The following is an 11414-nucleotide window of genomic DNA, read 5'->3' on the forward strand; positions in this document are numbered from 1 at the left end:
ACAAGTTACAACTGCTGACAGCAGTAGAAGAAGTGTAGAGAACATGATTTGTGCTCAAGATGACCAGTACACATTTCTTCTCTCAGCAAATATGGGGGTTAGATTTGCATAAAAATGTAACTTGTTTAATTTCACGTCAATCACAGATCAATATTTGTTTTCAGAAAAAAATGGAGCAAAGCAGTTTGCATCCACATTGAAATTTGTATTTACATTTATTGCCAACACAGTAACATTTGAAGGTGTTGTTATTAAACATTGCCTTGGAATATCTGGGACGTTACACGCTCTGTGGATATTCTGCACTCTGTTACCTTCCAGTGAATACTGAATAGTCACAGAGTGCCACCTAATGATTATTAAACAATTAACAACTCATGTGGGTGTGCCACACTAATTTGTCATGCTACTAAGTTATAAATAGCCCTAAGCCTCTTTATTCAATGTTTAGCATTCTCTCTTTTTTATTTCTCTCTCTCTCACACTTAATCTCTGTGGCAGGGTTTTTATACATTTATGTGTTTTACATCAATGGAAAGGTTGAAAATGTTTTGGCACAGACTTCAGAATCCTTTACCATACTTACAGCCCACCCTTACTCAAAACATACAGAAATGGTGCAATAGGTAATTTGCATAACAAGAGTGAATAAATTTAGCAATGCTTTCTTGTCTAAAAACGTTTGTTAAAGGTAAAACACAAATAGTCTGTGTCAACAAGACCATGCTATTTTCTAAAAATGATGGACAAATGGATGGTAAATTTCATCTTAAATGTATAAAATATATTTTTGATTGGAGTAGCATGCTGTGCTGCAATATTGCATTGTCTAGCTCTGTTATAGGCCATTGGTTTTCAACACTCCTCCCCACTGCTTTTCTGTTTCTCTCTTTCACTACTTTATTGCAGTGCTTTTTCAGCTGTCTAGAACTGTCTTTAGGTGCTGTGAACCTGCTCTGTCAGGGCTTTGTTCACTACATGCACAGCTCAGTTTGTGGGATCTACTTGGACTCATTACAACCAACAAGTACTGTTCACCTTTTCCAGCGATGGAGGTGGAGGAGTTGCCACAGGAGGATCCTCTCTCTCTTTGACACTGTAACCTCTGAGGAGGAGGAGCCTCCAGCTCCCAAGGCTCCGCCCAGGGTGAGCCACTCCGGGGCAAGTAGCCCCGGGCACCTGGCCGAGAGGCAGAGGAGGAAACTCCTCCCCCTAAGACGAGAAGCACCAGAGCACATGCGCCCACGCCCAAGCCTCAGGGAGGCAAAAAGGCAGCAGCACCAGGACCTGCTCCGCCACCAGGCAAACCGACCGGTGCGCTTCCCGACGTGCATGCGCCAGGGTTCGGGCAGCCTCCGACACCAAGAGGGCAAGAGACACTCCTCCCCAGGCTGGTTGGTCTCCGACGCAGCCGACAGTCAGAGGACTGGCTGGGGTTTCCCCACACTCTTCCCTGGACTGTTTAATTTGTGTGGTGTTGTGCCTGTTCCCGTTTTCATGTCTCTCCCTGTTACCATAAATGTGCCTGTCCCTTTGTTCTCCTCTGTGTCTGTCAGTCCCCATCAGTGTGTGCATTCCTGTGTCTGTCATTGTTAGTCCCGGTGTTCCTCCCCACGCTCCTGCTCGCGCTAGGCCGGGGCAGACTGCCCGGTCCTCTGGCCTCGCCGTTTGGCGTTGGTCTCGGGTCCGCAGCCCATTAGGCTGGCGCGTCGGAAATCGCACCCTTGGGGAGGAGTTCTGTCACGTTATGGCCCTGCCCCCTCCTCAAACGTCTTGGTGTGTGTTCGTCCGTGTTGCCACGCCCTCGTGTCGTCCACCTGTTTGGCATTATGTGTAATCGTCTTTAGTATATGTCTCCTGTGTCGTAGTGTGTTTGGTTGGTGTTTGAGGTGTGCACAGTGTACGTGCAATGATAGATGTGTTTTCTGTGCATAAAAATCGTATTTTTAATCGTGCCCCTTCGCCGCATCCTGAGTGCCTCGTCACGTCATAACTACAACACACTTTGTTTTGTGTTCTTTGTTTACCACACTTTTGTTAATAAATGTCCACACAACAGTCCTATGTCTCCTGCTGTGATTTCTGACATCAGGATGTGATCAACATAATAGCTCACCACTGCAATTCGATTCAAGACTAAGATTCATGGCATAACCATTAAAACGGTGTATAAGAAACCTGACATTTTCCATTACTCTTCTGAAAGAATAAAAGTCTAAGTAGTCTAAATATTTCTTGCCTACATGCTCTGACAGGAAACCACTGTTTGTGTTCCACATGCATACATGCAAAAACGACACAAGTTAATTAATGTTTTAGTGTAAACGATGACACATTTTGAGAAGCCTGACTTTTTTAGTGGCCTTGAGATTATATCGTTATCATTTTTAGATGTGGAGCACCTCATGGAAGTGGATTATAACTCACTCACAAACACATGGTTAACAAGCAAAAAAATCTCCACAAAGTGGCAATGTCACAATGGTGCTTCACATCTATTACACTGTGTCACTAAATCACTCATTTTAATTACTGTGTCTTGTATGTACTACAGAGAAAAGACTGTTTATGAAAAAAAAAACCTTATCTGCAAGCTAATTCATTGATATCATATCAGTGTTTGTGTGCATGTGTCAGTGGGTGTGTATGAGTATACATGTGTACAGATCCAGAAATAAAAGGAATAACAAAATTGTACATATTAATGATTGTTATTATTTCAACTTGGCAGGCAGAAAAGCAAGACATTCAAAATAATTGTAGCAATAGCCTGTTTAAAAGCTAATGACATGGTTCTCCTTAATGAGGTCAGAACTGACACAAAAGAGTTTTTCTCTTTAGTCTACTGCTGTCACTATTTCCCTCTGGTCAATGCAGTTTCCATGATTACCATGAACTTTTGTTTACATGTTTGTGTATAATCTCCAGCCTGACTAATGTGTTCCACCTGTTCAGTGTTTCCCTTGATTTAAATAGCTATTTGTACATTGTCTTCCCTAATGGTTATTACTGAACATTATTTCATTTTTGTGAGTATGAATGTGTTTTGCCCTTCATTAGGATTTCCTGTCAGAATTCAGCTAAGTGGAGTATTACTTAACTGGAGAATTACAGCTGCTTTAATAGTAATTAGAGCCAATATTATTTTATAAAAAAAGGAGAGAACAATAGAACAATATAATGGAATTCAACTCTAATGAATGAATTCATCATTTCCTTAATAATGGACAATTGTTTCTTGTTAGTGAAATCTTGAGAAAGTGAGATTTGTATGTCAAATTTTACAACAATTTTATTTCACTAGAATGTTTTACATCATAAATTGGAAAAGAGAGTGGCATATTTTACTCTGTCTGATGAGGACGGATGAGGAAGTGTTTTTGTACAGCTTTCCCTCTGTCTGCTCTCAATGTGAGACTCTAGCACAGTAATGCACAGCAGAGTCTTCTGGCGTCAGTTGACTCGTATGCAGGTAGAAATTAGAGCTGTCCTTAGATGCTGTGAACCTGCCCTGTACTGCCTGGGCTGTGCTCTTGTAAGAATCAGAGTAATAGTAAATGATCCATTCCAGTCCTTTTCCAGGAGCCTGACGGATCCAGTGCATGTAAGCACCCCCCACACTGAATCCACTGCAGGCACAGGTCAGTTTGTGGGATCCACCTGGAAAGGCTACTACTGACTGCTCAGACTGGGTGAGGACAACCTGAGAGTGGACACCTAAACAGATAGACAAAGAAACATTGGCACAGTGGATTAAATTCCTTACCAATTTTCTCTTTTAATGTAGTTTGTCACTGAGACAGATGAAAGACTACATGTAGTAACCAGCAACAGCAGCAGTGTAGATGTGACAATCATGGTTGGTTTAGAACTGGATGTTGTTGGAGTAGAAAGCTACCTGGAGATCCTCTTCAAACTTTCTACCTGTTCCTCTAAATATAGGAAAAGGGTTCAATGAGAAATTTGCATAACAAGTCAGTGTCATGAAACAACACAGGATGGATGTTAAGTATGTTTTCAGTGAGGGGCAGAGTCTACTGGTGGTATATGACTGAACATGAGTAAAGGTGATTGATTTTACTGTTGGAGATACACTGAAAATGAATGACTCAGAAAAACTGAAGGAATCATTTTTCTGCCCTGATACTAATATTTCATAAATTGGAGCTGTCCTAATATGCTGTGTTGCATGAAGAGTATGTACAAATCAGAGTGATAATAGATGACCTATTCAACTTTCCCAGGAGACTGACATATTGAGCACATGGTAGTGCCCCACACACTGAATCCACTACAGGCACAGGTCAGTTTGTGGGATCCACCTGGTATGACTGCTACTGACTGCTCAGACTGGGTGAAGACAATCTGGCATTGGACTCCTAAAAAAACATTATTATAGAACATAAAATTAATTGCTATTGTGCTGTAAAACTGATGGTCTACAGTCCTCAATTAAAGAAAGCTAAGCCTGGTTGTCACCAGCATCAGTGTAAATGTGAGGAACATGGTTTTTGTGCAGTGGAAACTGGTCAGTTAGCTAGAACTGAAAACCTCACCAATCCTTTTACCTGTTCTATATATTAAGTTATTCTATATACAAATTAGTTTTTCATTTGACTTCAAATTTGCATAACATGGCAATCTAAGATGAGATGAATCCATAAGCATTTATTAAATGGTTGCCTTGGTAGTGCATCACAAACCAAGCTCACAAGGTTTTTGTAATGCGTAACCACTAGCTCTTCTTACTGTGAGTCTCTTGCACAGTAATACACAGCTGTGTCTTCAGTTTGCAGATTCTGTCCTTGTAATGTTATCGTGTTACTGCCAGTGTCTCTAGAGATGCTGAACTTGTTTTTTAGTTTATCACTATAAGCTGTACCCCCATCACTGGAGATACGACCAATCCACTCTAGGGCTTTTCCTGCAGGTTGTCGGATCCAAGCTGTGTACCAGCTAGTAACTGAATAAGAGACCTTGCAGTTGATGGACAGTCTCTGGCCTGGCTGCACTGTCATGGAAGCAGGCTGAGTCAGTTCTTCACCATGCACATCTGTAAATAAAAATAATATGATGTAATTAACTACAAATAAAAATATTACACTTCAGTCTTGAACTTAATAAGTCATCAAAACAGGATTGTGTTTGCAGCAAATTAAATTGTTTAATAACTCACAGGATGCAGCTGCCAGCAGGATTAGAAGAGCTGTGGAGAACATGGCTGTGTTGTTGTACTGGAGTGATCTCTACTCTCCAGAGCTTAACTGCCTCAACACCTAAATAGAGAGAAATTGAGGTGGGAAATATGTATTTGCATATCTGGATACCCATGAAAGAAAAGGGTATTTAAGACATGGATTATGGACAAGTACAATATCACTGCAAGATGCATTTTGAGAATAAACATAAAGAAACATAAGCAGCCATTATTTTAAAAAGTACAAAGAAAACAGTGGCTATACAAATACAATCTCATGATGTCTGATATTCAACTATTTATTTGTTTCTGTGTTTATTTTTGGTCTTTTCCTTTTAGGAAAGGAAGCATCTATGATCCTACAAGGTTGCAAAGGAAACATAATCTTCAACATTTTAAATCATAAACTTCATCACAATCAAGTTTGTAATATAGTTTCAGTAGATGCTGGTAACCTGCCCTGTACTGCATGAGCTGAGCTCTTGCTACACTCTTGCTACACTACAATAACAATCCACTTGAGTCTTTTCCCAGGAACCTGGCAGATTGTTGGAATCTCCAACACTGAACCCTCTGTAGGCAAAGATCAGTGTGTGGGCTCCATCAGGAGCCACTACAATGCCTGCACAGACTGTGTGAGGACAAACTGGTATGGGACACCTAAACAGGAGCCAAAATCACTGACTGTTAAAATTTGTGGTCTATTTAACGCATTTATATTTTCACTTACATGTCAACAGATCTGCTCTTTTAGTGTTTCATAAGTATAAAACAATTGTTGAAAAAAATGTTCTTATATTAGAACTTTAAAAAGTAAGCCTATGACTAACAGATAGCAGATTATCTCCACATGTTGGAAAAACAGCCCATTTCCACTAGTCCTAAAATAAATCATCTTTAAGTATGTCGTGTAAAAGGGGAGCCTGACAAATCCAGTGCACATCAGCACCCCCCACACTGAATCCACTGCAGGCACAGGTCAGTTTGTGGGATCCACCTGGAGCCACTACTACTGACTCCTCAGGCTATGTGAGGACAATCTGAGAGTGGACACCTAACAGAGACATAAAGAAAACATTATTAGAGATTTCATTTTGATAGTCCATTTAAGGATTTATTGTGGTTTCTCAGTACAAGAGTAATATCCTTGTGACACAGTGTCAGAGATCCTCTCCAGAATGTCTTTCTTATTATTTTTGTATAGAAAAGTTCAATGAAAACTTTAAATTAAGATCTCCAGAGCTTAACTGCCTCAACACCTAAATAGAGAGTGACTGATGTGGGAAGCTTGTACTTGCATATCTGGATACCCATGAAAGAAAAGGATATTTAAGACATGGATTGTAGACAAGTACAAGGTCACTGCAAGATGCTTTATGAGAGAAAAACAATCAGACATTCTTTTAAAAAGTACAAAGCAAACATAAACACAACCTCACAATTTCACACTTTCACACATTTGCTTGTTTGTTTATTTTTGGTTTCTGAATCTCTTTCTTGAAAGGAAACATTTATGATCCTAGAGGGTTGCAGGTCAACATTTGAACTTCAAAGTTGGAAACCATAAACTTCATCACAATCAGGTTTGTAATATAATTTTACTAGATGCTGTGAACCTGCCCTGTATTGCTTGGACTGAGCTCTTGATACTCTCAGAATAATAGAAAATAATCCAGTCAAGAACATTTCCAGGAGCCTGGCAGATCCAGCACATGTTGATTGTTGGAGTATCCCACACTGAACCATATATATGCAAAGATCAGTATGGGCATACCAACAGGAGCCACTACAAAGACTGTTCTCAGTCAAATTCCATGACAATGGGTTTGATGGGATCAGGTTGCTGCAGTACAGTCACTGGCAAAAGCAGCTTTGAGGTTTTCAAGAGCTACGTTAGTCTCCAGCTTCCACTTCAGATGGGTAGCCTGCCCGCAAAACAGGTTGGTCAGAGTTTAAATAGTGTGTTGAGTTTCTTAATGGGCCAAACCCTGGTGTGATACATTTCAAGATTTTAACATGCTAATGTTTAGGAGCAAAGAATACATCTTTAATGAGCCTATTATACATCATATAGCAGAGTATTCATAACTCAAGAAACCTTTAGGCAATGAGTGCACTCTGTATGCTTTCAATGGGAGTTCTTGTACTGGTCTCAAGGTGACCTGTGTTACTGTGCTGGTATACCAAGCACAGTAATACACAGCTGTGTCTTCAGGCTGCAGATTATCTCCTTTTAGAAACACTGTGCTGCTAGAGGTGTCTATAGAGATGCTGAATTTCATCTTCAGTGAATCCTTGTAGTCTGTGCTCCCGCTTGCATGGATCATGCCTATGAATTCAAGAGTCTTCCCCTGAGCTTGTCTCATCCATGAAGGTTCCTTGGAGCTGTCACTGGGGGAATAGCCCAAAATCTTACAGGGAATGGTCAAAGACCGCCTAGTCCTCGTGGCCATTGAACTGGGCTGGTCATGATCTGTATTGCAGTACACACCTGGAAATTAAGTTTTAGATTTAGGTTGGATTTTTATGTACTAAAATAATTTCTTATATATAGTTATACTTACAGGATAAAACTAAGGCGAACAGAGATATGTGGAACATGGCTTCTAGGAGTGACACTGCTAATCCAAACCTGGTAAGTGCTGGGCCCTTTCAGTATGTTTATATCCACACAGGGTTGGGGATTTGCAATCAGCATTGGTTCAGCGTTACCAGCTAACCACTGCTAGAGGTTAAACACCAAACCCTAACCCTAGTCAGTTACACAACCTGAACCCAACTAAGCCCGCATTCCAATCAGTGAAGAAAAGACTTGAGACAATCACTGATTGCAAAGTCCAGTATCAATTTAATTAACATTTACACATTTGGCAAATGCATTTAGCCAAAACAACTTACAAATGAGGCAAAAGTACAATTGAAACACACAGATGATTCCCTAAAAGTGTTGTAAGATCTGGTTTCCAATAAGGCACTAGATAAGGCACTAGCAAGTGCTTCACTTCAAGAGTATGGCTTGAGCTCTAATGGCGGTTAAATGCTACAAACAGCAATCAAATTAAGATGTAACAAATGCTACACTAAAAGGCAAATGTCACACAACCCTCTGGTCCTGAGGCTCTAAACAACAGTTCTAGTACTCCAGTCCCACACTCCACTTCCCAGAATTCCCAGGGGATTCAGGTTAACATCCCCATTCAGCAGTAATCCAATCGGATGTATTATCAAGATCATGATCCCCTGATTATGTCCACCTGTTCCTCATTTCACTTCCTTATAAAAACACAGTGTATGTTTTATGATGTTGTGAAGAATTGCCTGTGTTTTCTAGATCTTACTGAGCGATTTCATTGTATAATTAGTGTTTCTTTGTGTTGAGTGGTTTTTACATACATTGACTCTATTTTTGGATTTCCCCTGTTTGGATTTGTTTGCCTGGTGGATTTCTTTCTCTGGCTTTGACTCAGACTGTTTTTGGGACCTCTACTGATGCTTGGTTTTGATCTTGGCCTGCTATCAGACTTCACTTTTTAACTATCAGTCTATCAGTAAAAGCACTTTATTATCCGCAAGTGTCTGACTGATCCTGTCACATTACAACACAACCTTCAATGAATACAATTAATAGCAATAGAACAGATAGTATAGTAAGTACAGGCAAGTAATAAAGATGACATTAATAATAATTATTATTTTCATTCTTCCAAATAATTGTGTCCACCTAAAATAGAGGACAATACAAAAAAGCTGATTGCTTACGAAATATGTCATCCTGAGGTGTTTCTAGCCTGTCTGTTGTACTAGAGCACACACAGAATTAAGTGGGGCACAGACAGTGGTGAAGCACAAAATTGTGGCACCTCACAAAAGGCATTGTGTTATTAACTTTTCTTATTACATAGTTTTTACACTGTGTTATTATTTTGTGCCTTTCCCCTACAGCAATGGGCACAGACCACACCATCTCTATGGATTTGTTTATGTTTTGGACCAATGATTTGTGTGAACACTCAAGCTTTTCCTCTACACATAAATTTCTGAATTTTGTCTTTGTTTTACTGTTTCATGTTTACTAATAAAAACATGTATACTATGCTGTTTATATTATGGTTATTATGAATATGTATTTGTTTTATTCATCCAGATTCCATCTTTCATCCATTATATGGCAATATTCGACATGTTGCCTAATTTTACTCATCTGATAGATTCACCTTAAATGTGTCATTAGGTAACTTAGAATGGTTGAGCTAGCTAGAGTAAAAGTGAAACATGGGTTTCTAAAATACAAAAAAGTTCATCAGACCAGTCTACACACCCACACACCTTTCTGTCATTTGTCAAAGGCTCCTGGTTAAAAAAAATAATAATCTTGTTATTGATTTTCAGTTGTACATGGATCTTGATGGATAATTTATGCCGAATAGCAGGATGAAGAGTGATACAATATACTGAAATGTCAATTTAATTAAACATACTGTGAGTGTGAGATGCCTTGTAATAAACAGAGGAAGCATGTGTAAACGAACAGCAATTTTATTAAACATGCAGTATGACAAGCTGAAGGGTAGTCAGGCTGAACATTATCAGCCTGTAAGCTGGTTAGTCAAAAGGCAGAGTCAAATAGTAATCCAAAGTCACCAGGGCAAGCAGAAGTAACAAACAGGAATGAAACAAGGCCCAAAAACAGTCCAAGAAATTAAACAACAAACAGCCAATCTAACTTACAGATGAGTGGCTTAGAAACTCAGCAACAGCTCAAGAGAGCTGGCATACAGGTGTTCATGAATGTGGCTTTTAAAAAGTTTGGCAGGGGTGTGGCCAGTAACCATCAAGGCTGATGGACAGAGTGTGCTGGAGGGTGTAGCAGGGGGTTATGACACATGCGTGTCATATAAACATGAAGGGAACTTTCCTAGTCTTTATAGCAGTTTATGACACTGTGTATTGCGAGCACAGTAATACACAGCCATGTCCATAGTCTCAAAGTTTTGTTCCTGTAACAATACAGTGTTGCTGGACGTGTCTGCAGAGAAACTGATTTTGCTTTTTAATGAGCCTGCGGTCCCAGTATTACCAGTAGAACAAAACCAGCCAATTCATTCCATTGTTTGCCCTGATGAGTGTCGTATCCAATAAGTACAATCACTTGTGGCTGAGTGTCCAGTAATCTTACAGGGAACAGAAAATATTCCCCTGGTTTAACAACCATGGCAGCTGGCTGTACCAGTTCGATGCTTTCAATATCTGTGAACAACAACAATCATGCATTGAATTCAAATCCTAAAAGAAATAATATTTTAAATGGTTAGAAATTTCAGGGCAGTGCATTGCCACATTTACTAGATGCAGCCGATAACAGCAGCAGTAGGCATGTGGAGAACATGGCTTGAATGGAATCTGAGAGCTGCCGAGAGTTGCTGTTTGCTTCTCCTTACACAGCCTCAAAGCTACTTTTATAGAGGCTTAGACTTGAATGTAAGTGTTTGCAATATTACAAAGGTACAGTAGACCTACATTTGTTAAAGGTAACTAAGATGTATATGTGCTGATCCATATGTATAACTCATTGTATATATGGAAAGATGCATTATTTGTATGGCCTTAACCTACAAAATGAAGACGTACTACGTATGTTTGCTTCCTTAAGTAATTTAGTTGGTACGATCATGTGTACATCTGTACATTAAGTCCAGTGTGTATTGACGAGATGTGTACCTGCCTGTGCTCAATATAACATAAATAGAAATTATCACTTTGATTTAAATCAGAAGAGAAAAACATTTAGAGCTGACATTGTAGACATTATGTTAGTCCCTCCCAGCTTCCAAGTTTTCTGTCATTCCGTAGTTCCGTTTTCTCCGTGCCTCGTTTGATTTTCCACACCTGTCCCACGTTTCTAGCCTAGTTACGTTGGTTGTATTGCGGTTCATAGTATTGTTTGGGTGTATGTAAGCACGTCTTTGTTTCGAAGCCTCCGTTTACGTTAGCCTGTTTGATTCTAGCCGTTTTGTCTTTCCTTTCACGTGCTAGTTTCTGTTATAGCCTGCTTCCCGTGTTTGTCTTCGTGTTTTTGTTTGTTTAATCATGTATCCTCGTATTCTCCGTGTTGGCTCTATCACCCTGGACTACTCCAACGACTACGACTCTGGATTTGCCCTAATAAATTTCGCTCTTCTCCGCACTTGCGTCCGCCTCCTCCTGTCCGCTCAACTTT

General features: G+C 39.8%; 1 protein-coding gene and 1 gene segment (V, D, J or C); both read right to left on the minus strand.

Annotated features, from left to right (window-relative positions):
* Positions 1-4745: 4745 nt before the first annotated feature.
* On the minus strand, positions 4746-5239 carry LOC113574348. The segment is given in 2 exon segments: positions 4746-5053; positions 5177-5239. Coding segments are annotated over 2 exon segments (351 nt in total).
* Positions 5240-6222: 983 nt separating this feature from the next.
* On the minus strand, positions 6223-10583 carry LOC113574334. Its single transcript, XM_035524333.1, has 6 exons — positions 10541-10583; positions 10275-10444; positions 7762-7846; positions 7345-7688; positions 7050-7122; positions 6223-6251 (listed from the first exon to the last, which is right to left on the minus strand). The coding sequence occupies exons 1-6, from the start codon at positions 10581-10583 to the stop codon at positions 6223-6225; spliced, it is 744 nt and encodes a 247-aa protein (XP_035380226.1).
* Positions 10584-11414: the final 831 nt, after the last annotated feature.

Source organism: Electrophorus electricus, chromosome 1 (assembly GCF_013358815.1).
Source record: "Electrophorus electricus isolate fEleEle1 chromosome 1, fEleEle1.pri, whole genome shotgun sequence".
Classification (NCBI taxonomy): Eukaryota; Metazoa; Chordata; class Actinopteri; order Gymnotiformes; family Gymnotidae; genus Electrophorus; species Electrophorus electricus.

What these genes read in the sequence shown, in the direction of transcription:
- LOC113574334 (XM_035524333.1), bottom strand. Translation starts at nt 10,583, where the DNA reads ATGTTCTCCACATGCCTACTGCTGCTGTTATCGGCTGCATCTA. An exon ending in CACAGGTCACCTTGAGACCA is followed by an intron (nt 7,123 to 7,344) that starts GTACAAGAACTC and finishes TTTTGCGGGCAG; the next exon opens with GCTACCCATCTGAAGTGGAA. An exon ending in AGCTGCTTTTGCCAGTGACT is followed by an intron (nt 6,252 to 7,049) that starts GTACTGCAGCAA and finishes TGTCTCTGTTAG; the next exon opens with GTGTCCACTCTCAGATTGTC.